The 27,689-nt window shown below is 37.5% G+C and overlaps 1 protein-coding gene across 1 annotated transcript in view; it reads right to left on the bottom strand.

Moving 5' to 3' along the window:
* Positions 1 to 26,520, bottom strand: part of CRYBG1 (crystallin beta-gamma domain containing 1) — a 172,130-nt gene extending 145,610 nt beyond the window's left edge. Inside the window, exon 1 of the mRNA XM_016155740.2 lies at positions 26,289 to 26,520. Coding sequence (XP_016011226.2) covers positions 26,289 to 26,461 — 173 coding nt within the window. The 5' untranslated portion in view covers positions 26,462 to 26,520. The remainder of the gene's footprint in view (positions 1 to 26,288) is intronic.
* Between the last annotated feature and the right edge of the window lie 1,169 nt (positions 26,521 to 27,689).

The following is a 27,689-nucleotide window of genomic DNA, read 5'->3' as shown; positions in this document are numbered from 1 at the left end:
AGACATTTGAGGTTCCCCCTGCAGTGCTGGGTCATGGCAGGTCAGAGGAATCTGGGCAGCTGGGGTACAGGAGGTAATGTGCAGTATCTACTTGCTCACTGGTATATTAGTGGTATAATACTTTAACATCAATAAGGCCACAGAGGTGCATACAGGTGAGTGCTACCCGCCTTGGCCTTGAGTGAAAAGGCTTTCATAAGCACTTCAGCTATTCCTCCTGCGCTCTCCATGGAGCATCATGTCAGCAGGCCTTGCCTTCTAGACAAAGGTGCTCTCTCTCAGAACTCTGAGGAGCTGGGCCAACGTGTCCGCAATTTAGAAACCACCAGCATATTCCAGAACTAAACCAATACTTGTGAATCAATGAGATTCTAGTATTTATTTTGCTGTTTTGATATCTAAAAATTGTAGATGTATTTAAACAAAAAATCCAATCATTAAGATATTAAACAGTACTATGTAATTATCAGCATTAAACATAAACAAGCTAGTCAATGATAGGAGATAGGAGGAAAACCTACTTTCCACTAGAGTTCAGCAGGTAAAAGAATAATTATAATACTCATTTTTGTATAAATACTATAAAAGCCTCAGTTAGTCAGAGATCCAGGGCTAGAATTATCTTGATTTTTTTAAAAACAAGGTTTCTTTTCTAGCTCTTTAAGTATTAGGATATTTTTCAATGTAAATATTTTTAAAGAAAATCTTTCATAAGTGTTCTGTAAAATTTTCTCACCTTCTTAAAAAGGATAATTTAACCTTTTCTCAATAATTCAGGATAATTATTATAAATGTGAAGTACAATAATTCTCTTCAGTCAATATAATGAACATCAATGAAACTGCAGAAACACAAACGTGCTACAAATAGTTTGAACATTCCCAAATCTATGAAATCCTTCATAGATTATAATACCAATGAAATCTTTTCCTTTCCCTCTTATGTAAAATACAACCTGTGAGGTACCTAAGAATTGATATAATAAAAATTCCAAGAGTGACGATACAGATTGTTACACAATTATTCCAATCACTAAATGCACTACATAAATATGTATGTGTTATACTAATTTAGCATTGCTACAGAGACATTAAGATATCATTTAGATAATGTCTTTATGCTGAAAGGCAAAGAGGCATTCCTAGTGAACAAAAACAAAACAAACAAAATAAAAACAAACTTCACTTAATTTCTTTGTCTTTCAAATAACCAAAAATTCTAACGGGTCTTAGCAAAGCTGCCCTTTGTACAATGGTGATGTTTATTTATGGGAGTTCTCACTGCCATAATCTCTTTACCCTCATCTTCTTATTTTATTTTAAGGGGGTGGGGGTTGGATTTAATTTTACTTAAATGCATTATGCTTGATTTGATTTTCAAAATTTCAAAATACCATTCCCCCCATGTGGTCTCCCTATGGCCTTTCTTTCCTATGTCCCACCCTCTCCCTCTCTTCTTCTGTCCTTCACTTAAGATTCCCATTGCCTCCTCTGGGGCTTCCTAAATCCTGCTTCTTGGCTCCGATTCTTTGCCTCGCATTTTCTGTCCTGAGATGAGAGAGAGGATGCGAGACTAGACAATGAAAAATACTGTATCAAGGGAATGAATGGGAGATTCCTGTTTTTGTGGCAATGCCTTTTTCAAGAGGACGGGGTAGGTGTCCTCTGTTACTCTTTTGTGTACGTGAAGAGGGAACAGCAGGCTTGAGGAGCAAAGAGAAGTAGTGTGTACGCCAAACGAACAGAAGCAAGGGCTGGGGGTAAGGAGCCAGGGGCATTCCAGGTCCTCAGCTTGTCCCTTTCCTCATCATAACTCCCATGGCCACACTATTTCCTGGACTAACTCCCATCCCACCAAGAGTCATCTTTGCATTTTCTGTGGTGGTAATCAGCTAATCTGATGAACCAATCTGAAAGCTCACAACTGCTCTTGCTTTCCTGAAAGGTTAGCTCCCTTCTCTTCCCAGGACACACACACACACACACACACACACACACACACACACACACACACACATACACACACACACTTTACACAATGAACTTCTGGAAACAGCCTCACTAGTCAGTGAAAATGCTTCCGATGCTGGGAATTTGAAGAGAAAGAACAAAGCAGGGTCCTGGCAGAGGGGAGGGGAGCTCTGTCCCTTGGATTCAGCATAGTTATGTCAGGAACCAAAGTTCTTGTGTACTTATCTCACCTTCATTCTCCCTTCATTGCATGTGACCAAAATGGCAGTCATTTTTATATGATCATAACATGAAATGCAAACATTACATTGGTCTTGTATAATAGCTTTATTAAGATATAATTCACGCACTTTACAATTCACCTACTTAAAGTGTATAATTCAATAGTTTTTGTATAGTCACAGTTGTGTCACCGTTACAATTTTAGAACCTTTTCATTACTCCCAAAAGAAACCCCACACACATTAGCAGTTACCCCCATTCCTCTCAGCCCTACACAACCATTAATCACTTTCTATCTCTATAAATGGAATTATACAATATGTGATCTTTTATGACTGGCTTCTTTCCTCTAGCGTAATGTTTTAGGTTCATCTGGTTATAGCATGTACGGGTAATTCATTCCTTCTTACGTCTGAGTAATATTGCATCTGTGGACATGCCACCTTTATTTATTCCCTCATCAGTTATTGGCATTTGTGTTTTCTTCATACTTTTTAGCAATTATAATTAACGCTGTTATGAATATTTGTGCATACTCTTTTTGGGTGGAAATAAAATTTGATTTTAAAATGAGCCAGGACTCGTCCCTCCCTTTCCAGTCCCGAAGCCATAATGGGGAAAACTATCTTTTCCTTCCCCTTGAATTTCCTGAAGTAGGAGCACAGAGAAGCATGTCTCCTCCTCAGGCTGGAGGTGGCTGGTACGCTGCCTGTGAGTGGCAGCGTGTGGAGGCTCACCTGCTCCTTCCCATCCTCATTTCCATCATTAAACTCTATATCTCAGAATCAGCATTCACAGTCAAGTTTGAAGAATACCAACTCACAGGTAAGCAAATCAAAATTTGACAAAACTTCCAGGCAAGCAGACTAAAGGGAGACTAAACAGGAGGAGGGCGAAAAGTGCCAAGCAACATGCCTCGTCTCTGTGTATAATTGTAACTACTGAGTCTGCCAACTTATGCCATGAAAGTACATGCCAATATGAGTTACTTGGGCTACGGTTTTGATTCAGCAGGGGAGGGGAGGCCTGAGATCCTGCATTTTTAAATAGACATCCATGCTGCTGACCTGCAGACAACACTCTGAGTCCACAACTGGCTGCCTGTGGACAACTCTGTCCTCCATTTTCACTTGAGAAATACGCTTCAGATATAGCCTAACTGCACTGCATCATTTTCTTATTTTCATATCAATGTAGTTAGGAGAGAGATTTTTTGTCATGCTGATTTCTCTTCTGTTCTCCCAGGCTCTGATAATTCATAAATATAAATGCATATCTTCCAGAATAATTAGGCAGAAACTGTGGAAAAATTCATATTCCAACATTTTTCTTTGTTAGGACATATGTTTTCTGGGAGACTCTTTTCCCCCCAATGAAAACTTTATGGCCTATTCAGCGCATGAAATATAATGGTGTTTATTTTGTTTTGTTTCTGAGGAGGGTGATGTAAAAACATGAGAAGATGATACAGACAAAAGGTGAAAGTGACAGCATAGGGTCTTTATTGGGGCCAGGAGCCTTAACGATTTTTTAAAATTAGGGGTAAGCCCTTTAATTTCTTCTCTATTCTTCAAAGCTTATCTTAAACTAGAAACAGAGGACATTAGGAGAGAAAACAGAGCCTCTAGAAAGGAATATTTTTTATCTAAAGATAGAGAAAAGAAAGTGAGTAGGGACTGAACACAAAGAAAGGTGGTAAAGGAAGAAAACTACTGTTAACCGCACTCCCTCTTACAGAAACTTTTCCACACAATGCCTTATGGAACCTTGGCTTCAGTCTTCACGTCACAGATGAGGAACAGGAAGCACACTCAAGCTCAGTCATCTGCCCAAACTCACTGAGAAAAATCTTAATCAGCTTCAGCCAGGGTCCAGCGCTCCCACACCAGCATGTGGCCTTCCATGCAAGAGTATCCTTTTATTTTTGCTTACTTTATAATATTAAGAAGCATTTCATACATGCAGAAAGTCACATTATGTCCATGTGAAATTTATAATATAATAAAATCAACACCTACATACCCACCAACTTAGCTTAATAGAATTTTACCAAAATATTTAAGCTCCCTTCTTTCCTGTCCCTGACTGTGTCTCCCTCCCTCCTTTCATCCCCAGAGGCACTGAATTTTGTGTTAATTAATCTCTTACTTTTCTTTACATTTTACCACATGCAATTGGAAGGTCTCTTTTTAATTCTTAGTTATCAGGCCATAGAGGTAAAATTGGAATGACAAAACCAATTAGTAAAAGTTCATGTTTTTAAATAGAAAGGAAAACAGATCAGAAAATGAAGCATTTCCCTTTTTTAAAAGAATGTTGGGGAGACAAGTGAAAAGTCAAGAGTACCCAGCAGCAGATGTAAGCAGAAATTTAGAGGAGCAAACACAAAGTTTAAGATAAATGATTGGGCAGCTTTAGGCGAATGCAGTCACCTCGCCAGTAGCCCGCCCTTCCTCCCGCCCTCGTCTGTGACCCCCTCGTCTAGCCCTTCCCAGTTTTCCTAAGAGTAACAGCTGATGTCTGTTGCCCTAGCATAATTGTGAAAAAAGCCCCTCGCCCTCAAAGCTGGGCTGGTTTAGATGATGTCACCCTAGGTACTGGCGATAAGTTAGCAAATAAAACAGTGTCCTTTTTCTCGTGGAACTGAGAAACTGGCTCCTCGATGTCTTATTTTTTCATCTTGTTAGCTCTCCGGGACCTCAGAGCTGGAATGTTGATACTCCCAGCTCATCTGAAAATGAAAGCCTTTATTTCAATTTCTATAAGATAACGTATAGGAAACCACTCTTATCTCTGATAATTCAACATAGATAGGCCAGAAGTCCCAAATAAAGGTGCTTCTGAAAAGAGTGTACAAAAAAGCAGAAAAGAAGGGTGACGTCTGTCCTCTATGCTGCGGAGGGCACTGGCTGCTCAGTCAGGAGCCAGGAAGATTCATCACTAATGATTCACCACTAATGGAGAAAGAAACACTTGTTCTTATTCAGCTCCACATTAACATACAGCACCCCACCCAAACGCATTCACTGTCCTCGACAGGTGTTTTCCAAACTTCTGAGGAAGGGAAGAGATATTCCCAGACAACGGTGGCACAGAGTTTTAGGGAAACAGCAATCAATACATTATAGAATTTAGTTTCCTTCCATTAAAGAAGACTGGAGAGCAAATATAAATAATATAGAAGCAAAACCATAAATAAAAATGAATGGCTCTGTGAAATACTAGTTATAAAATATGGGCAACTAATCCCCATAGGTCATTAGTCTGTTAAACATTTATCAAATGTCTATTATATGTTAGGCAAAGATTTCCAGAACTGGAAACATAAACGAATTATAAAAGAAAAAAATGATAAGTTATTAGACTTTATTAAAATTGTGAACATTCGTAACTCGACACACTCAAGACAATAAATAGAGAAGCTAAAAACTGGGAGATTACATTTATATAATATATCATATTTATATATATATATTTATATATCATATTTATGTATATACACACATACACACACATATAGGATGCATATAAACCAACAATTTAAAAAGAAGACAGTCCATTTTCCAATTAAACATTTGCCAGCAATTTATGAAGAACGATTGGATCCCAGTTGGGGATGGAGGAAAAGGACAATATGGAAAAGGGTATCAAATCTCTCCTCCTTTCCTCACATTCAAGTACAATGCAAAAACACTCAATGCCCAGAAATATATTGGTGCAAAGATAGAGAGAGTGAGAATATCCATAATGTAATTTTAAGACTTCTGGGGAAGTTTTTCAACATACATAGATAAAAGTACATGTGATTTACTGCTCTAGCAATGTGGCAGCAGGGGCTTGAGTATAACTTAGAAAAAGCAGTCATAGTGAGAAGTCAGGTTCATGGTGGGATAAACTCATAACTTATCCAAACAAGGGTCTTTTCAGAGTAAAAACGGGTGTTAGTAATAATTATGCTGGGACAACAGGCCTAAGTTGAGACACATGGCCATCCCTCAAGTGCCGGCATATAGAGCTGGCGTGACGGCAGCTCAACAAACATTTCAAGAGTGCCAGAGGAGGGGGAAAGAGGGAGGTAGATGGGGTAAAGCGGGTCAGATTTGTGGTGACAGAAAGAAATCTAACTACGGGAGATGAACACACAGTGTAAATATATATATGCCTTACTGTTAAAGTGTATAGCTGAAATTTACTGGATTTCGTTAACCAATGTCACCATAAAAAATTAATTAATTATTTTTTAAAAATGTGTCAGAGGAGGGAGGGTGTCTGTAGGGTCAGCTGTGAGTGTAGGGGAAGGTACAGTTACCTGGGGCTCCAGGCCTCATGAGGGAAGTGGAACCTCTCTCAAATCCCCTGCACATAAAATCCAGGTTTGCCTTCCTCAACCTCTTCTTCCTTCCTCCCTTCTCCCTGTATTTACATCAGAGTTCAAAGCATTTTGCAATCCCAGTGATAATTAATCTCACTGTTTGTGAAATTCCAATAGCTCAACAAATTTTTTAAATCCCTAAGACTTCATATTGTCATTTTATTAATTTGCACATCAATTCCTAGATTGCATTGTATTAGCCCCTTGCAGAATTACCTTATATATCTTAAGTCAATATTAGGGGCTATAAGACACATCCTCAAAAAATTGTTGTTTAGTCTGTTGTAAGAAATTGTTAATGTTATTGTTCCTGAGCTCTTAGAATTCTCTTTATAACAATGTCCCAAAGAGAATTCTGATCTTAATACAGAGAAGTGTGTAATTCTCCTGGTAGGTCTGTGTTTATCTTAAGGAGGAAACTATTTAACTTAGACCATTTCTTGTTTTACTGAGAGTATTAGAAAACTAAGCACCAAATTTGAGACCCAGTAATACTAGTGGCTAGGTCATTATAATCAGCAGGTTGAGTCTTATTTCTTATTAACTTCGATCCCACCTTCGTTTTTTCTTTGTTCTTTTGCTATATTTGTAAATCACACTACTTTGTCAGATTTCATCTTCTCTCTAAGCCCCTGAAATCCTTACTGGATTAAGATACAGTTATGAGTAAGAAGAAAACAGAAGAGAAGACAAAAGTACAGCTATTGTCTCTAAATTTTATTTTTACTTTAATCAATGTCAAAAGCAACCCTGTTTCAAAATCAACCCTGTCTCAAGTCTGTTTCCTCTAAAGAAGAGGGCCCAAGTGCCCTGGGAGAGGCTATTGGAGAGCTGGTGGATCACAGAGGAGTCTCTGTAGCCTTTTCTGGGTCAGAGTTTAAACTCACAGTATTTCCCATTCTAAACAAAGTTGGCACTAACCGCCCACCATCAGCAGGAAGTGTCCTGCAAGTTACCTCTTCTTAAAGGTGACATGCTGAGTTGAGCCACACACCTGCTCTCACCTGGTGCCTGCGTGGCCAACACTACACAACTTTAGGAAGACTTGCCTTGTCAGAAATGTAGCTTATGAACAAGGAAGCATTTTTTTTTTTCCTTTGTGCATAGCTGCCTGGCCACATACAGGGATGAGAACCACAATTATGGTTTCTTCAACCCCATGTACTAATCACACAAACTCACCAGCCCAGACAGCCATCAACTCTTTGGCTCTAGGAGATTAAATATGGAAATCTGCAGGAGGAAGTTATTCAAATATGAATAATAGATGTAGAAATAAAGATGTGATCACAAGAAAAATATGTATGACAAACCGTATAATACATCTGTATCGGAGGCTTGTTATAAATCCATTCATATCATAACTTTTCATTTGTTGCATTTTGTGGAGTTTTTTTGGATATAAAGCTCAACCTTCCAAAACTATTCTTACTATTCTAGTCTGCGGAAATCTCATTTACATATATATGTATGTGTATATATATATATTAAAGGACCGAGACTTTACACATTTGCTGTATTTGATTCTGTAGTAACTGATTACTTATGCAAAGGATAAGTTTGGGACATGGGTTCAAATATTTATAAACATTATAAACATAATATAAATAAATGACCCTTAAATGTGAAAACCCGAGGTTTGGCCCCAGCTATGCCACCAGGCAGCTAGCCGGGTGCCCTTGGTAGAACCTCTTGAGATTTCTGTCTACTAATCCCCATTGGGCCAGATCATGGTTCTCAAACTTTAATGACTTTAATAAGAAGGTGGTTAAAATGCAGATTCCTAGTTCCTACTCCAAATGTACCAAATTTGAATTTCTGGAGGTAGGGACAGGAACCCAATTTTTAATCCAGGTGATTTTGATTTGTATATTTAAGCAACACATTTTGAGAAACACTAGACTAGAAGACCTCTTCAGATGCTTTTTAAAAACCCATAAAATTCTGGTTCCATGATTATGTCAAGTTGAATTTTCAATATCCTTTCTCAAAAAACCTACCTAAATAGTCCACCTGCCTTCTTGACTTTTTTGTCAGTTTTTCATGGATATAGAGACATAAGAAAATGATTGAAAGATTTCCATTAGCCCTACCTGGATATCAATAATTTTGTAGTAAGCAGATTACTTAATAGCAATATAGTTATGATGCCTGAATTATAATTTTCTTTTGCAATGTGGTTCACTCAAGGACAGTGATTCACCAGGTCATGTTATTGTTAATAATACCTTTTTTATAATTACAATTACATGGATTATTAAAGGTCTTCTGCTGGCTTTTGCATAACAGTAGTAGAGAAATCATTTCTAAATATTTAGCTTTAATTCTGACATAAATATTAAAAGTAAAATCTAAATTATTACAAAAATGCAAAACAAAGTTAGATTTCTAACAGAAATACAGTTATATTTCTAACACTTATTTTCCCACTATATAAATAGCAATTCACAGAAAGATTGATTTTGAAAGCCAACTTTACCTAGAAAGCAATAGAATTTCCACAAAATGTTGGGTGATACTGAAGGAACAAAAATTTAATGCTTATGCCAAACATTCTATTTCAAATCCCAGATGTTTCAAAAACAGTCAAATTTGTTGCTGACAGCTGGTTCGATTCTCCACAGAACCTGGTAGAAAATTCTGCATCTCCCAATATGCTTTTATAACACATTAGAGAATTTGCTTTTTCTATCAAAAGAAGAGTTTCTACAAAATAAAATCATGTTGCCCGTGGAGTCTCACCCTTTGCACCACAAACTTGTGGATGCTACTTCCTTTAAAATACTATGTCCTAGGTGTGGCCAGCAATTAGGTCCTGCAATTTTGATGACACTGACTGCACATGCACTGTCAACATGTCTTTTTGAAATGTCCATGGCCTACCTCCCAGACATAAGTCTAATAGGCACTCAGGAGCCTGCCCCACCCTGGCTGCTACATGTCATCCTGTTTAGAGGAAGACAGGAAACTGCTGTAGCTGAAGAGGACTGCTCACTGCTTCCTGGTGAACAGCTACAGTGTTTCTTTGTGGTGTTTCCTTCCAAAAGTGAATGCATATCTGTCTTTAGCTGGTGCCCCACAGTGCAGTAGTTTGAAAGCACAGCTCTGGCTGTACTGCTGTAACCAGATTATGTCAGGCACTGTAACTAACAACCCATGTCCCCTCAGGATACTGTAGTCTGTGACTGCTGACTCCCATCCAGCTGGGGGCTTTCTGGCCAGCAAAAGCCCACACTGCCACGGGCAGGAAGTGCCAGAGAAACAGTGTTCTGCAGGAGCAGCCCTCAACCAGTGACTGACAGACCTTGGAGTTGTAACATCCAAATATCTCTCCCCCAGGGATGATACAGCTCTGACTTCTACAATGACATTTGGAATTTCCCAAGAGGATTAACCTCCATTTACTAACAGTGGAAATGAACATGATGATTCTCCCTTTATTGGCTGGCTTCCCTCTTCTGCTCACCTCATCACTCCCTACGTGTATTTCCTGAATTCTATCTGTACTTGAATCCTTATTATAGGATCTGCTTCTGGGAGAACCCACCTGAGACACTATCTCCTGGGGAACCTTCCCTCAGTAACATTATCTTTCACTGGATACTGTTTGTAATATTTAGAATTGCTAGCCTATAAACTTTGGGGATAACATTTATCTTTGCTAATATTTTTTAATCTCTTCAATAGCAAGTTGGAATCTCAAGACAAATGGAATATAAAATCTGGAAAGAGATCAATAAAAATCACTTCATCCTTCCACTAGTTTTTCATGTTTAAGGTTTTTCATATTGAGCTCCAAAGAGGCAAAATGATTTACCTAAGATAACCAGCCAATGGCTTAATGGGGAGCGAAATTTAGATATTTTAACCACAAGCTCAGAACTAAAGGCACTATGCCTCAAACCTGTGAAGAAAGCAGTAAGATATTTTATTAAGTCAAAAGATACATTATGACTGCAGAGAAGACAGGTACAGAAATCTTCTAAATCTTTCTGTTTCTGAACTTTTGTCATTAGTAAGGATTTCTAGGCTATAAATAGATGTCTATTCAAATACCTCAGTTTAAGTTTCATGACCCTATGCTGAATTAGTAAAATAATCTTCAAGCCTAAAAACAGATGGATACATCTTAAAAGACATACAGCATTTACATGAGTCACCCTTTGTGTTATTTGCCCAAATTAAATGTATAACTCTTACAGTTTTCTTCATTACCCTATTGCAATTGTTCAAAATGCACAAGATTTCTAGTCAGAGGGGTTTAGAAACTGTATCCTTGCCAACCTACCTGGTGACTTTGATGTATCTCTACTCTTTACCAAAGGACATGCCCACTGAAAAGGGTGGACATGACTACTTATGGTTAGAATCAATTCAGTTTCTGTATGAAGTAGACATTGATTAGACATTGCTGTTTATTGTATTTACACCTTGACCAACTTTCCTTGAAAAATTATAAACTCAAATATTTGACTCAGAAGACTTATTCAAGACCCAATCTTATGAGGGAAGACAAAGTTCACTCCTTCTACTATAAATGAGAAATCTAAGCCCCAGTAAAATCAAGTGGTTTTACCAAATTAACATAACTAATAAGTAGAGAGCTAAGTCTTCAGATTTCTGGTTTACTTCTTCCCCAAAATTGTTATTAATCTTCTTTTCTGAACATCTAAATTATTAGTACAAACATCCCAAAGGTTGTGATAGAAACCTGTGTCTATCACCTGATCACATGCTCCACGGTGCTAAGAAGCCATCAGACACATTTAAGTGGGAGTCCCTCAGCTCTGATCCACCACTAAGCTTCGATGCCTCAGGGAACTTGAATGCAGCCACTCTGGGTGCCTGTCCTATGCCAGATCCCTGGCTTTGGGGCTCCAGAAACTCTAGAATTCAACAACAGGCCTTTTCACATCATAAATTCCCAAAAGAGATCATTTTTGTGGATATTTTAAATTGTTCAATATTTGAATTCCCTAAATATCTTGTGTTTAATGCTACTTCAAAAAAATAAAAAAAAATGAGAATAAAAATAAAAACCTGAAGGTGCATGTTAGGACCTGAATATGAGCAGCTCTGATGGGAAACGTGTCTGGTGGGGTTTTGCTCCTCTGAAGTTGTACAAGTCAGGACAGTGTCTTTGGTTATCAAACTCCAAACACTGAAATGCCCTAGAGGCAACTGTCTTTCAAAAGAGCATTAAGTAGGTAAGAGTCAAGTTTCAGGACTCAACAGCCAGCCATTCATTACTAACAAAATCCATTATTTTCTACATATAGAATTTTCTTAGAAATGTTATGTTAAAAATGTAATATTCATAATAGTGTCATCTTTAATTAGACTGATCAATATCTTACTCAAATATTTTTCAATCAAATATTTTTCAATTTCCTCTTCTACTTCAATATCATTTTGTTCCATGAACTTAACCCATGTTAAATATAAAAAGGAAAGAAGAAAGGACATTGAAATAAACCAGTAAATCTACAAAACATGTTTTTTCTTTCTATCTACTACTTGTGGTGTTGGAGTGAAAAGATCATTGGCTAAAAGTCTGGAATCTTGGACTCACTAAACAACTTCTTGCCTCAGTTGCTTAACCTACAGAGTGGAGACAACCAAACCTAAGTACCTCTCCGAGTTACCTGGGAAGCCCACATGAGCTTCCTCTGTGAACTATGTTGTATCTGCGTGTGAAAGGCTACTTGGTAGCAATAGCTGAGGAGGAAATATGGGCATGTCCATCCAGTTGAAACAATTCCTGAAGGCATTTATGTGGAAGAAGACTGAGGTGAGTGGGAAAGACCGCTCGAGAAGGGGTAGGATATGCAGGGCAAAGCCATAAGATCCACACAGCCCTCCACTTTCACCCCCTTGCTTTGCACAGAGGCATGGATATAAGTCCCTCATACTAGCTTCTGAACAAAATTCCACAGATGGGGAGGAATGGACAGAGAGATTAGGATGGAAAAAAGACATGGGAAAGTGAATACTGCCATGCATCCATTCAATTCTGAAAAGACTATAAGAAGAAAGAATAGAATTTACAAGTCTTCCAGAAAAAAAAGCAGGGAGAGACAAGGCATGAGTGGAGTGGTGGTGGAGCTTACTCTACCTAAGTTCTCATAGTTCTCAGAGCACTTTTACACATCGTTTCAAAGGAGTTTCTCCATTGCCTGGTTGGGGGCCAGCCAGGTTGGTGGTGTCGCTATTTTATTGATGAATAAATACCCTGAGGTGCAAGGCTTAGATAATTTGCCCCAAATCACTTAATTTGCTACTGAGAAATCTAGATTCAAACCCAAGCCTTCTCATTTCTACATCAGTGGGTTTTTTCTTTTTGTTTTTTCCTTTTTCGCTATCACTGGTCATTGGTAAACGGTGAGATTTTTATATATTGCATTTTAAGTGAATTATCCTTATTTTATATCTATAGTAGAATATACTCACAGTGATTCATATTTCTAAGAGCATGAAATATAATCCGAATATCAAATCAACAAATACATTTCCTAAAAGAGATAAAATTTATTTTTAAAAAAACCAACATTAAAGACTAGGACTTTTGAGCAACCCAGCAAGTCTTTGGATGAGCCTCACTACTCTGTGTCGGCCAAGGATTCTGTCAGTGATGACCTAGTAACTATAGAAAACATTCTCATTCAATTTAAAAGATCTGTAGAGTATTAACAGCCCCTAGTAAATTTGCTGACTGCTTTGGCATTTATTCCAAAAAAAAATTATAGACTCTTGAGATTTTGAACTGAAGCAAAAGTGAATAAATTAACTATTTGCTACATGCTTTGCTTTTCATTTAAAGACTTAGAAAGTTCTCTCTCATGTTTGGAGGAATGCCAAAATCACGGTATCCAGTCAGCTCACAAAATCTTGAGTGTGCTTTCTGTAAGAAAGAGGTCATGAGCGAACGAGTGGATGAAGAAGGAATATGTAAGTGGATATAGAGGGCTGTGTATATGAATATACAAACTGCCAAGAACAGGAGAAAAAAATCTAAGGGGTGAGCCACGAAAAACCCAAAAGAAAAGAGAAATGAAACAATTGAACCAATAATACCTAAATGAAATAAGAGAAGTGGAAACATTTGGCAGCTAAGGTATCCTCCTTATCTTTTGAGAACAGGTGTTTAACACACAGTGTATGGAAGAATTTATTTCCCCCTTCACTTTGTTCTAATAGCGATTTGTTCATATCTCTATGAGAGTACTTAAACGCAATCTATCTCCATTTTTCACTAACGCCAGCTCAGACCTGACCTAATTCAATGCCCCTACCCAATTCTGAATGGTCTTTTACCTTCTGCAGTTACAAAGACTCAAACATAAAATATAATAAAAAAGTGTCCCACTTAGATAATACCAGTCAAAACCCCAGCAGGAAACAGATGGCACACACAGAAGAAATGATTGAAAAGTGTTTAAATAACTAACTACTATTTACAAGATGTGGACAGGTGAGGGAAAATCAATAAAAAATGGGAGAGTGGCCCAGGACCCCCAATAGCAGGAAGTCATTCCTAACCCTGAACAGAGGCAAGGGAAGGGAGCAAGTGCTGAGACTGGAAAGATCTGAGCTGTGGAAAAGATCCACCTGAGAGTCTGTGACCTTCAACAGAGTAACAAAACCATTAACCACACTCTAGCACCTGCCCTCTCCTCTATTGCCTCCCATTGGCTAAACCTAACTAGAAACTAGAGGGACGAGAGAGCTTGGTCCATGCAGCCTGTAAATACAGCTCCCAGAGCAAAGAGAAAGGTAGAGAGTGGGTCTGGAAAGGCAAATACAGAAAATTTAGAGACTGAGGTTTCACAGAGATGTTCACTGCAGTATTATTTACAATAATGAAAAATTGGAACCTAAATAACCAGCAATGAGTAAAAAAACTATTTTACATATTTTAATGAAGTGAGAAAATGCTTATGATATAATGTTAAATGAAACAGAATACAAAAGCCATCTAAACTGCTGCCTTTGTAATTTTATCTTTAGTGCTAAGCTATATGAAAATATGCACGAAATGTTAATAGTGCTATCCACAGATAACACTATTACATGTTATTATGAGATTACATATTATTATAACTATATGGTGAATCTGCCAAAGTAGCTAAGGCAAATATAGATCCATCAATAAAAAAATTAGAGCCTCAATCATAAAGGAACAGCCCCCTACAAGTTGCATTGCTCTGTTTACTTCCATAGAACTGGACAGGGCATTTAAAAAGTGACATAAACCAAATCGAGCTTCTTCAAAGAAGATAAAGTGAAACTCTGAGGTCAGGAATACAACATGCAAAGAAAGGGAGAATCAACTGGGCGTATTTCTCTATTACTTTCCATAGTTCACATCATACTTTCTCATTTTTCCCCAGCAGCTCTTTAAACACAGTATACATAGAAGTCTGTATTATGACCACTTTAACCACTAAAGACATTATGCCTCTCCCACCCTAATAGATCATTCAAAATAAAAACAATGCTAAACCCTAAAACAAAATTTTAATATCTTGAGATAACATAAAATTTCCAAGTGAATTCTGGATTTTTTTTTCTCTTCCTCATTCCTGCTTTGCTGACATTGTAAGCACATGCTTAATTAACCAAATAGGTAATCGAGCACTGAGTACGTAAATTTTTAATGCTAGAATGTATGTCTGTGTGTGTATACATACATATACATATCTACAGATACAGATATAAATAATCCCATCAATTTAGACACACTCTCTCTCTCTATTTTTATATATATATATATATATATATATATATATATATAACTAGATCTCAGATATACACACATACACAAACATTGTCAGATGTTCTTTGGAATTTCTTTTTTTAGTAACAGTGTTCAAAGCTCTCAAGAATTATCAATCCTCCAATCCCTGTGAGGTTTAACTTCCTGTATCTCTCAGCCTCTGTTTTGTACGTTTGGATATTTTCTCTTCTTCCCTGTTATAATAGTAAGTATAAAAACTTTTCATTATTTTAATGGTGAATATTACAGCTTCTTCAGAAAACAGGATAGTGAAACTCAGTTTCCCAAGAATAGAGCTTGAACTGGTTTGCTGGCCCACACTCCAGGGCCTCACGCCTAGCAGGTGTCCATAAATATTCGTTTAATAAATGAATTACACTAGAGTAGTTTCACTCTCACATTTACTTACCTTCCGGAATGTGACAGACATAGTCACCTAAGAGCACACATCAAGACCATTTTTGAGAGAGGTAATGTTTGCTCAGTTACTTGACTCACAAATGAAAGAAGCAAATCTGATGCTTCAATTACCATTATCATTTGATAATTGTTTTTAAAATTACAGAAAGTCTGTAATAAGCAGAACTGAGCAGAGGGTGGGGGTTAAGATAAAGTAGCAGATTTCTAGTTGTACTCTAGAAATTGAGTGTCACTATGACTATAATAATTTATGCTTTAAAATAACTACATTAAATCTAAATACCATTTATACTTGAAACTAATTTAAATAAATATTTTTTTAAAAAATCTAAATACCAGAGCACATATATTTTTAGACTAGTATAATGAAAGCAGAAATTTACTGTCTTCTATGACCTCCTGTGAGTTAGTTCTGTGCATATAATAATGCTCATAGAAATAATGAGCATTCTTAAATGTAATTTTAAAAATCCCTCATATACATAAAAGTCAAAATAAAATACAAATTTGAGAGCTAAGGGCACTAAAGAAAAACTTACTAGCTCCTATAAAATGAAGATTATTTAGAGTGTTTTCATAATCCTTTTACATCCAGCTCTCTAGATAAATGTCTTTCTAGCCAACAGCGTCACCCATTAATTTGGAGTTTTGGACACCAGCATTTTCTTTCCTCTGTTAGAGCTGTGATTAACCTTTATAAAGAGTGAAAAACTCTCAACATTTTTCACCTTAGTTTCCTTAACATACTCTGTGAATCATTCTGGCAGCAGATAGTAAGACTGTGGCTTTTAGAATAGAATGGAAATCAGGTGCAACAAGTTTAGTTAACACTTCAGGGACTGAGTCACTGATTCTCAGCAGAATTATCTCAAGTCAAGGGTTCCCGGGAAAGCAAGGTGCTCCACGGACTTCCCAATGCACATCAATTCTTTGTTCTAGCATGTTCTGCTTCTCAATAGTGGGATGAGATCGGCTGCAGATAACCAAAATGAAGAAATGCTTCTTTCCTGTTTTGTGGAAGGGTGATAGCTCTGAGACTAAACGAGTAACTGCATTTCTTTTGGATGTGTCTATTCTTTAGCTACTACCTCCTATGCACACACATACCCTCTACCAACAGCTCATTTAATGAGCTTCGGTTTTCTCATGGTACAGTGAAAAGATTATGAGCTTTGGGGTTAAAAAGACCTTAATTCAAAAAGTGCTCTATCATTTATTAACTAAATTAGCTTGGACAATGCTTTCAGGTTTTGTTTTATCAACTATAAACATACGGAGAGCAGAGCTCTATGAAGATTAGCTCTAGCAGAGCTATTACAAAGAATAAATGAGAAACTGAATACGAAAGCAGTAGTTATATACTAGGTACTCAATAATTGTTTGTGCTCTTTATCCTATTTATTCTTGATTAAAGTTTCTTATATTTATTTCACTTATAGGAGAGATTAGGGATTATCTAGCTGAAAAGAATTCTCCCCCTTCATTACTCCACGCCACGCCCATTTTCCTCAGAAAATATACCCAAACTGAACTAACTGGCTGTCACTTTGGCTGCTTATTGCTCAGTTATTGAGTGGTATAAAGATAAAAATTGGTGCTTCTCTTTGTTTTACATCTGCTGGCTTTGTAAATGCATGGAATCATTACCAGGTATCTGGTAGTGAGCATGATGATGAAGGAGGCAAAGTCCCCCTGTATCTCCAATAGTTATCACCTAGACCTAAAAATAGTTGTTCCCTTACGGGCATGAAAAAAAAAACTTTTAATAAAAGTGAAGTCACAGGGAAGATTACAATTAAGTGCCAACAATGCACTAGCTACTAAGGCTTCTAGGCCAAATTACTTGTAACTTCTTACAGGGTGAGATTCGAACAATCACAAAATATAAACTGGTAAATGTAAAAACTTTGAGCAAATGCCAGACATTCAGTTGTATTTTGCATTTCCTTTGAAAAAAAATTCAAAATCTAGTTTTAGACTAGCTTGTTTAAACTTGTTTACTGACTCATTCAGGGAATACCAAGGTTCTTGTTTCAATCCAAAGTGTGCTCAAGTGAAGGAATCCTGATCAATAACTGAGTCCACTCCAGACAAAATTGTTTTGGGTAGCCAATACAAAAAGACAATACTTTTGTAATCCCACCTTGGAGCAACTATATTTTCTTGTTTTGCAAATAGCAACAACCACTTAGCTCATGGGAGCTAATCCGTGGAGAAGCAAGCCAACATTTGCAAGGCAGGAGAGCCAAGAATGACTGGCAAGGCCTGGGGGAGCCTCCACTGCTCAGGCTTGAAAAGGGCTCTCTTTCTTAGGTTTGCATGTGACACTCAAGATCAAGGAGATACTGTATTTCAACATAAATGTCAAAATTTTGCTTTGACTGTCGTTATCTTTTTCAAACAGCAGACAGAAAAACAAGCTGTGCTTTCGTAGGATATTTATAAATCCATCAGTATTATCAAAACACTTAAATCATTAATAAAATACGTTACATGTCATATCACCAGCATTACTTCAAGCCTCATAAAGGAAGTTCTTACATGGGTATAATATGGATAGACTCTGTAATTATAAATGACATTTTTTTGTTATAAAATATAACACATAAGCTTTAAATTTTCTTAAAATATGAATTAAGTTATTTTAAGGTTTTTTTTGTTTGTTCGTTTGTTTTTTACTTAGTATGTGAAGTACTAATTATTGGAGAAACTCTGAATGTGTTTAATATGTCTAGACTACAGTATATACACTGGCTGAATAACTAGTAATTCAGTCAAGGGATCAGACAGTCTCATAGTCCTTGGTTTATGAAACTCAGTGAAGATTTCCAGGGGAATAGTCATCAGGAAGGTAGATGAGTCAGTTGGGCTCCTATTGAAGGTGAATACAGGCCAGGAATGGAGAGGTGGAGTCTACAGTACAAAAGAACCCAAAAGAACAGCTGACCAGAAACCAGAAAACCTGAGTTTTGGTCCTGCTTTCTCCATCTGTATTGCCTTCTTTGAACTTCATTTTCCTCATCTATAAAATGAAGGTATGGGCTTACTACACAGAGCCATTATGAGCCTCAAGTGGGATAAAATATCAGCAACGGTTTATAATCCTTGAAGAGTAAGGTCAACATAAGATGAAACTTGTATTTGTTGCCAGGGAATTATTGCTGATAAATCTGGAAATAAAACCAAAAAGATTCAAGCAGCAGAACTTCTAGAGACCTAAAGTTAGAGCTGTTCCTAGTGGCTCTACTTGAGAAATTCTCATACCTCCACCTAGCCTGAGCAGCAACTGTAAATTTTGAGGGCCACCTAACCAACTTTATCTTGAAAACTCACTTTGGGACATGATATTGAATTTTCTTTTCTGTCCTCTCTTGAGTGAAAGCCCAGAATTCAGTTTTCTAAAGTGAACATATAGAAAGACATCTGTTGGATGTACCAGGCGATTTGGTATGCAAATGAAGATAGGTTGGTTTAAGGAAGAGTCCCCCCTGCTTGGAGAAAACAGGCAATGCTGGACTCATTTTGACAGACTCCAAAACCATTTTGACAAAGATTGAGTAGACACCAAGTTAGCCGTGTACCCTAAATAACTATCCTCTTTGGCTCTTTAAATCCAAAAATGTCAAGAGCCGCTCATTTTCAGCCTATATTTAGAGTAGCAACATCATGTTTACCTATAATTTTAGTAAAGCTGTTCAAATCAGTGTGTCACATTTCCAGCCCAATCTTTATTCCTAGGTGCCAAAATATAACAGAAGAGCAGAAATAACATAATCTTAAGATCTAGATATTTAAAGGAACTGGAGAAAATGATTTATGCATAATCCTGAGTAAATGAGAATTTTAATTTGTTTTAATTGCCATTGTGAAAATAAAAGTTTCCATGACTTTCCTTTGAGTCCAGTATTGGATATAGTTTAAGGTGACCATACCCTCAAGAAGATTTAGAACTTTTAATAATCTCCACACCAGAAAATAAAATTTCTCATTAATTATTCACCATGAGTAAAACTTCTCATGAGAGAAAAATTATTCTGCTTCTTCAGGATAATCCTTCTTCTGACCTCAGTGTGCTTGATTAAATCTTCCCCCCCACACACACACTTAATGCATCATGTGCTACTTTATTCATTTTTATTCATTTTCATCCATATGCCTCATCCTCTACTAGACTGGAAGTTTCTTATGAGCAGGGATCACCTCCAATTCCACTTCTATTTTCCAGTGCCTGATGCAGAATAAGTGCTCAGTAAGTGTTTGTTGAACATTAAAAACTTCTCTTTAAAATTTGATTTGATAATCATTTCAATAAGAAGATACAGAAAGGAATTCGTGCCGTGGAAAAATGATTCTACAGGTCAGATTGCATCGCTTTTCATTAACATTATTGTAAATTTTCTATACAATAAGAACGTGAAATGGAGATTAAATTTACCTTGATAAAGTTTCAAGGTAAACAAAAATGCACACAATTCAAGATTCAAATGATCTCACCAGAAACAATTTATTTTTAAAATAAATAGATTACTTTTTTTCTGCATGGACATTCTTGAAACACAACTGACCCTGTAGGTGAACTCAAACTTTAAGGCAGACCCTCACTTGTATATATAGTCGTTCTATGACAAAGAAGCAAAATTATACAATGGGGTGAAGATAATCCCTTCAACAAGTGGTTCTGGGAAAACTGGACAGATACACGTAAAAAAATAATGAAACTAGATCCCTTTCTAACATCATATACAAAAATAAACTCAAAATGTATTAAAGACTGAAATGGAAAGCCTGAAACTATAAAACTCCTGGAATAAAACACAGGCAGTAAACTCTGACATTGGTCTTAGCAATACCTTTTTCAGTATGTGTCCTCTGGTAAGGGCAACAAAAGAAAAAGGAAACACATGGAGCTACATCAAACTAAAAAGTTTCTGCACAGCAAAGGAAATCATCAACAAAACAAAAAGATGACCTACTGGTACATCGGATAGGAGGTTAATATTTAAAATATATAAGAAACTCATATAACTTAACGTTTAAAAAAAATCCAATTAAAAAAATGGTCAGAGGACCTAAAAAGACATTTCCTCAAAAAGAAAATATAGATGGCCAACAGACATACGAAAAGATGCCCAACATCACTAATCATTAGATAAATGCAAATCAAAACCAAATGAGATACTACCTTCCACCTGTCAGAATGGCTGTCACCAAAAAAATCAACAAATAACAAGTGCTGGAAAGGATGTGGAGAAATAGGAACCATATACTGTTGGTGGGATTGCAAATTGGTGCAGCCACTATGGAAAACAGTATGGAAGTTCCTCAAAAAGTCAAATATAGAACTACCATACGACCTAGAAATTAATCCACTTCTGGGTATTTACCTGAAGAAATCTAAAACACTAATTTGAAAAGATCTAAGCACCCTTATGTATATTGCAGCATTATTTACAATAGCCAAGATATGGAAGCAACCTAAGTGTCCATCAATAGGCAAATGAATAAAGAACTGGTATGTATATACAATAGAATATTACTCAGCCATAAAAACAAGAATGGACAGTATTATGCTAAGTGAAATAAGTCAGAAAGAGAAAGGCAAATACAAGATTATTTCATTTATATGTGAAACCTAAACAAAACAAAACAAATGGAAAAAAAGGCTCAGATTACATGTCACTTCCTAAGGTAAGCCTTTAAAAAATAAACTGTAAGACAGAGATGTGGCTTTAATGTAAGTTTAATGTAGTAAGATGGGTATTTTAAATGAATATTAGGAGTTAGAAAATGAATTTCAAAGTCCGATATCTTCGCTACATTGTTTTAGCATGAATGAATGGTAAAGCAGTGATTCCTTGCTTCATTCTTACAAATAAGATTTATAATTGAAAGCTAAATTAATAAAAAGAAGTAAACCCACGCCTAGAAGTTCTAAAGGTCCCCAAAGGCATTGTACACGACTAAGATTATGACTGAAAGTGTAGAAATAAAGGGTGGATAAAGTGGTACAGTGACAGAGGTAAGTGGCAGAGAATTATCCTCTACTGATCTTAGATTCCAAAACCACTTCAAGGGAAACTCCTCCAACTTCAAGTATAAAGTTTATTTTGGCTTCCTAAATCAGATGTATTAAGTCTTTTAAGCCACTTAATGCATAAAGGGCCACTCTTTATAGACTAATATGCACATCCTGATACCCACAGGTATTTCAAGGCTGGACAGATCTGGAGACAACTTCTGGGCTTCTGAAGTTGTTTGACTCCACTTACAAAGTAAAAACATATTTATTAATGCTACTACCATTACTATGAAGACAAGGACAATTACAACTATCACTGCCGCTATCACTCCTGCTTCCTTTTGTCTATCTTTTCAACTATCGAGCCCCTGCTTTGGGCTAGGCACTGTGCCAGGTGTTTTACACTTACAATACTGAATCCTCATAGAGCCCCAGAAAGAAAGTGCAATTATCTCCACTTTACAGGTGAGGAAGCTGAACTAAAGACTGAAGCTTATCAAAACTTATCCAAATGGCAGAGACAGATTTGTAACTGAGCCTTTCCAACACCACAGTCTATGCTTTTTTTCACTGCAACATGCTCTCAGCATGCTCTCAGATGCTACTATTTATTGAGCATCTGTTATCATCCAGGCACTGTGCTAGTTGTTTTAAACATATAACTCTCAAAAACAATGCTATGAGGTGGGTTGCATGAAACTGAAGTTAGAGCAGTAAAGAAGCTTCCCCAGGAGCTCACAGCTAGTAAGTGACAGAGTTAAAATTTAAATTCCTGGTTTATCAGTGGTAAAAAGAAATAAACCTAAAATTTCAAACTCTTACCTTTAGAATAAGCTAAATAAGAGAAATACCTCAGTATTAACCAATTTAGATACAACAGTAGATAAAACAAAAATAGACTTATTTACTATGTCCTTTTTGTTAGAAATAATTAAACCTGTTTAGAGTTCTAGACACTAAAGCGGTCACAAAAGGATGAAAACTAGAATCAATTTTAAGTCACAAAGACTAGCACTACAGCTCTGGAATGCTTTCAAACAACATTTTAAATGATTGTTCTTATTCTGAAGGAATAAAACAACTGTTTATCCTCACAACACTTTAGTAATATAAACAGGTAGTTTTCCCCTTATAAAAGGGAAAAGTTCATTCAAGTGCAGAAAAAGTAAGGGACTGTTTACAATCCCCAAACTTAAGCTTGCACACCCTGACATGGAGGTTGGTCTCTGCCAGCCCAGTGAGGACACTGCCTTCTGGAACTAGATGCATTTTTTCTCCAAATGAAACTCAGTCTGCTGATCTTTAGAGGATTATGAGGCCACTCACCACTTGAGTGTGCCTTTTCTGCAGGGAGTATTAATGCTAGTTTCTCTGTTTGGGGTTCAGTTCAGTTCCAGGGTGATTATTTTTAATTCACTGCATTGGCCTCTAGCTAAGCACTCATTTTTAATCAAAATGACCTTGGGTGCCTTAATTAGGAAAAACAAAAAGGAAGTATCATTTCCATCACATAGCAGAAAATAAACACATAAAATTATTGTTCAAAAGGAGGTATACGCAAGATACTAGCAAGAAAAAAAAGATATGACTCCCATTTATTGAGTGCATACAATACGCCAGTCACTGTTCTGAGAACTTGACATACATTAACCTGTTTATTTGTATAACAACTTTTTATTATGCCCCTCTGCAGATTAGAAACCTGAGGCACAAAAAGGGTTCTAACTTGACCAGATGATATGGCTAAGTGTCACAGTAAGTAGAACAGGGACTCTGTTCCTGAAGAGCCCACACTCTAAATAAATTGTTTACAAAATGGAGTATATTCCAAACATAATAGACAGTGTCACTAATGATTGCTAAGGAAAGTTTGGCCACAGCTTGCCATGCCTTCTCTATACATTCCATTGGGCACTCTAATGGCAAGAGACGAATGGACTAGACAGGAGATGGGGCTGATCCAGGAGGGCAATGGCTCTATTTCTATGAAAAATAACATAATAATGCTTTTCAAAACCAAGCTGAAGAAAACATTTAAGGGTGAATTTTAGGAAGAGAGATAAAATAATTTTATGTAAAGAAAGAAAGTGACCATTACTGATTTTTAGAAAATCTATACTAATAGCCACAAATATTTGCAAAATACAGAAATCTGACATCGATAAACTTTAAATCATCATTGGAGTGGTGAGCTCTTCTAGGAAGAAAAGCATTTTTTCCCCATCTAATTCTATTTTTTTCTATTTCGTCCATTAGATCTTTGCATTTATAATGATGATGATAATGATGGTTTTACATTTACTGAGTTTCTACTTTGTGCCCAGAAGTGTGATAAAAGTTTTACAACTAATAACTTAAATGGTCATTTGCTATTCATGACAGCCCTACAGAGTCAGTATTACTATTTTCTCAATTTTCCAAACAAAGAAACTGAGACTCAGAAAGGTGAAGAAACTTGCCCAAAGTCACACAGCTATTTCATTTTTGTTTGACTTAAAAGCCCATATTAATCGTACATGACCGGCAAACACATGTGGCCACTCAACTGTCCCAGCCTTATGTAGAGACTAAGTCCACAATGAGTGCCACACATTCCAGCTGAGTTCTACCACCTCCGAATCCTGGATAGAAATAAATGGACATGGTCAGATGGCTCATGAGAGCCACACTGGCTAAAGACTGATGAGAAACCTAAGTGCACTTTGACCATTCTGACTCTCTTTAGACTAGAAACAAGTACACCATCTCAGAAGTAAATAAAATATAAAGATGATCTAACTAGAAAAACATCCCAAAGACAGACCAGTATGTTTGTTTAGTTTTCACGATATCTATTAATGCAAAAGTTCGTCATAGTTCTAAAGGGAAGAATAGATGCTTCAAGACTGAATTAAAATGCAAGAAGCTTGAGAGAGAAGCAAAATTCCTATTTTAAGTTTTAGTCTAAAATGTATTTGCATTTGAATAAATTGTCCATAGCTGTGAATGATTACATTTTGATAGACAGTAAATGATGGGACTACATCAGATAAGAACAACCACTATGGAAATGTTTAAAATATTTACTAAGATAATAGAAAGAATAATTCAACATAACATTTTGCTAGAAATTTCAATTCATAATTAAGCACAATATGTCTTCAAATAGATAAAAAGATGTTCTAATACAACTAATTGCTACTGGTTGAGAAACCAGTGGATGAGGAAAAGAGAAAAAATAAAATGCCTTCTCTCTTAGCTCTTCCTCCCTATCTCCTCACATGGACATAGAGCGTGTTGAATCACTTGTGCTTCTGAAGAAGTACCATGCCCTTCCCAGTTCTGGTGATGCTCATAGTGCAACCCCTGTCTGGAACTCGTTGCTCCTCCCCTCTTCCCATCTGACTAAGCCTCCGGAGATCACCTCCTGTGTGCTAACATCTATCTTAGTCTTTTTCCTATTGTTCACTTTTTAGTTTCCACAAGAGACGAAGAATTCTTGTTAAGTTATTAAATGTAAAACTTTTATCACACTTCTGGGCACAAAGTAGAAACTCAGTAAATGTTTTTATATCCCAGCACTTAGTTAATGCGTTCGATGAAATTTTTGCTAAATGATTGAAAACATATTGCAAAATTAAGACTTTTTTAGAAATAGAAAGAAAAGTATGTCTAAAATGCAAATCTTGCACAATTTTACTCTGGCCCTCATTTTTCATAAGGATGTGTTTTAAAAACACACACAGATGGATTTACTACTGGACATTGCCAACTGTCCTTCATCAAAAATCTTTTATACCTCCAAACCACATAAATATAACTTCAAAATTATTATTATTCAATAAATATAACAATGTAGATAGTATAATTGAAATAATCACAGAGATAAAAACACCATAAAATCATAATTTTTAAAAACCACAATGACAGTTATACTTTGAATAACTAGATGGTATCTAGTTCAGCCACTGATTCCAATTGGGACAAGCCATTTACCCTTTGGTCTCAGGTTATCCACTCATAAAACGGGAGTAACCATCCTTGCCACTTTCTTCTCTATTCTGATATTGTGAAGAGAATGGAGACATAATAGCTCTAATAGCAGAGATCTTCACAATGAAGGTACCATTATCGGACCTATGATATAATCCCAAGGTAGAGTTCCTATCATCATTCTTTATGGTAATAACCCTTCACTATCCTCCTGCTCTCGTTAGCAGGTTAATAATGTAGACTCTTGCATAAATCCTTTGCCAGTCAAAATAAAGGCCACGTGGGTGGGCACAAGTTCCCCTCGCTGGTTCTTGGTCTGAGTCAGAAGCAGCAAGGAACCTGATCACCTCCACAGGCCACGACTGCGTCCCTCTGGACCCCGTTAAACTCTTGCCGGGTGAAACAGACCCTGAGCCTTTGCCCTCCTCTGAATGGGTTAGAGCGAGGCCGACGGCGGAGAGTACTCAAGGGTCAGTGTAGCTGGAGTAGGTAGGAAGGAGAAGGAGGTGAGAGTGGAGGGTCAGGCGAAGAGCTTACCTGGCCTCGCCCAGGGAAGCGGGGGCCGGGTGCGGAACGAACACTCCACAATCAGACAGCGGAGGCTGCTGCTTCTTCTTGGAGCGCCAGAGATGAAAGGGAGTGTGCTTCTTGGAGGTTCTGGACGGGCTGGACTCCCCGGGGTCGCCCTGAGGTGGCAGCGACAGTGGCATCTTCTTGTCTGCCTCCTCCACCGGCTGCTCGGAAGCAGCTCTCTCCGTCGCCCGACCCTTGTGGAAGAACATACTTGGGCACCAGTTCGCCTGCCTTTCCCAGCGCGCCGTCGAACCCCACCCCCTGGGCAGGGAGTTAGTGGATGAGGACAGAGCCGAGCAAGAACAGCACAGCAGCGCGAGCCCTCCGGGCGGAGGCGGCGGCCCGAAGGTAGCACAGTGCCCCCGCGCGGCCGGGGCGGCGCCCGGAGCCAGCCCAGGTGCGGCGCGCGCGCCAGGAGCCTCAGGTAAGGCGGATACAGCACCGGTCCTTTGCCTCCAGGTGCGCGACGGCTGCGGGGCAGCGACACCTACTGGAATCTCTGGAAACTGCCTCTCCTTCTCTGGCCTGGGAACCAGAGCTGGGTCCGATTTCGACAGCGCCATGTACCACGGGGGTCACCTGAGGAGTTGGTGGCCGCTCGCAGTCTCTGTCAGGCTGGCAGGATGAGTGGCTTAGCCATGAGTGGCTTAGCCATGAGCCCCGCCTGAAGTAGGATGGGAGAGGCGCATCCCGTGGCCGGGCCACCCAGCAATTAGGACTATTCCACTCTGGCCTTGGTGTGGCTTGGGCAATATTATGCACTGGGTGGCTTCTGTTCTTGTTTGTAAACACGGGTACCAACTTCTCTCCCTTCAAGAGTCTAAATAATTTGTACTTGCATCTCATAAAGCACAAAAGGATAAAAAACGGAAAGTAATTAGGCATATTTCTCAGTTCCCAAAGGGCTTAATAGATTCCTCACAGTAAATTAAATGCTATTCCTACAAGGTTCTTGTCATCTGCTTTACTGTTAATGATTTTATTTTCTTAAGCTCACAATAGTGGTTAAATAGCAAAGGTAACTAATATTTGAGCAAAGGTAGTACAAGAGCAACTATTTGGGGCGTCATTAGAGTCTAAGGAACTCAAGAATCAAGCACTGCTTAAAAATTCAACAAAGTCCCTGTTATGTTACAATACCTTCTTTCTTTTTTCTTGAAAGACTCAGTTCATTCATTCATTCATTCATTCTTTTAAAAATATTGATTTGTATTTATTTTCATATTTACATTTTTATCAAGGTGCAACCTACACACAGTAAAAAATGCACAAATCATAAGTATATAAATCAAATTTTTATATATTTATGTGGTTGAAAGTGTAAAGTGGTTTTAATGAAGGACAGGTGACGTTGTCCTAGAAAAA

Source organism: Rousettus aegyptiacus, unplaced genomic scaffold (assembly GCF_014176215.1).
Source record: "Rousettus aegyptiacus isolate mRouAeg1 unplaced genomic scaffold, mRouAeg1.p scaffold_m13_p_1, whole genome shotgun sequence".
NCBI lineage: Eukaryota > Metazoa > Chordata > Mammalia > Chiroptera > Pteropodidae > Rousettus > Rousettus aegyptiacus.
This window is presented reverse-complemented; position numbering and strand designations above follow the sequence as displayed.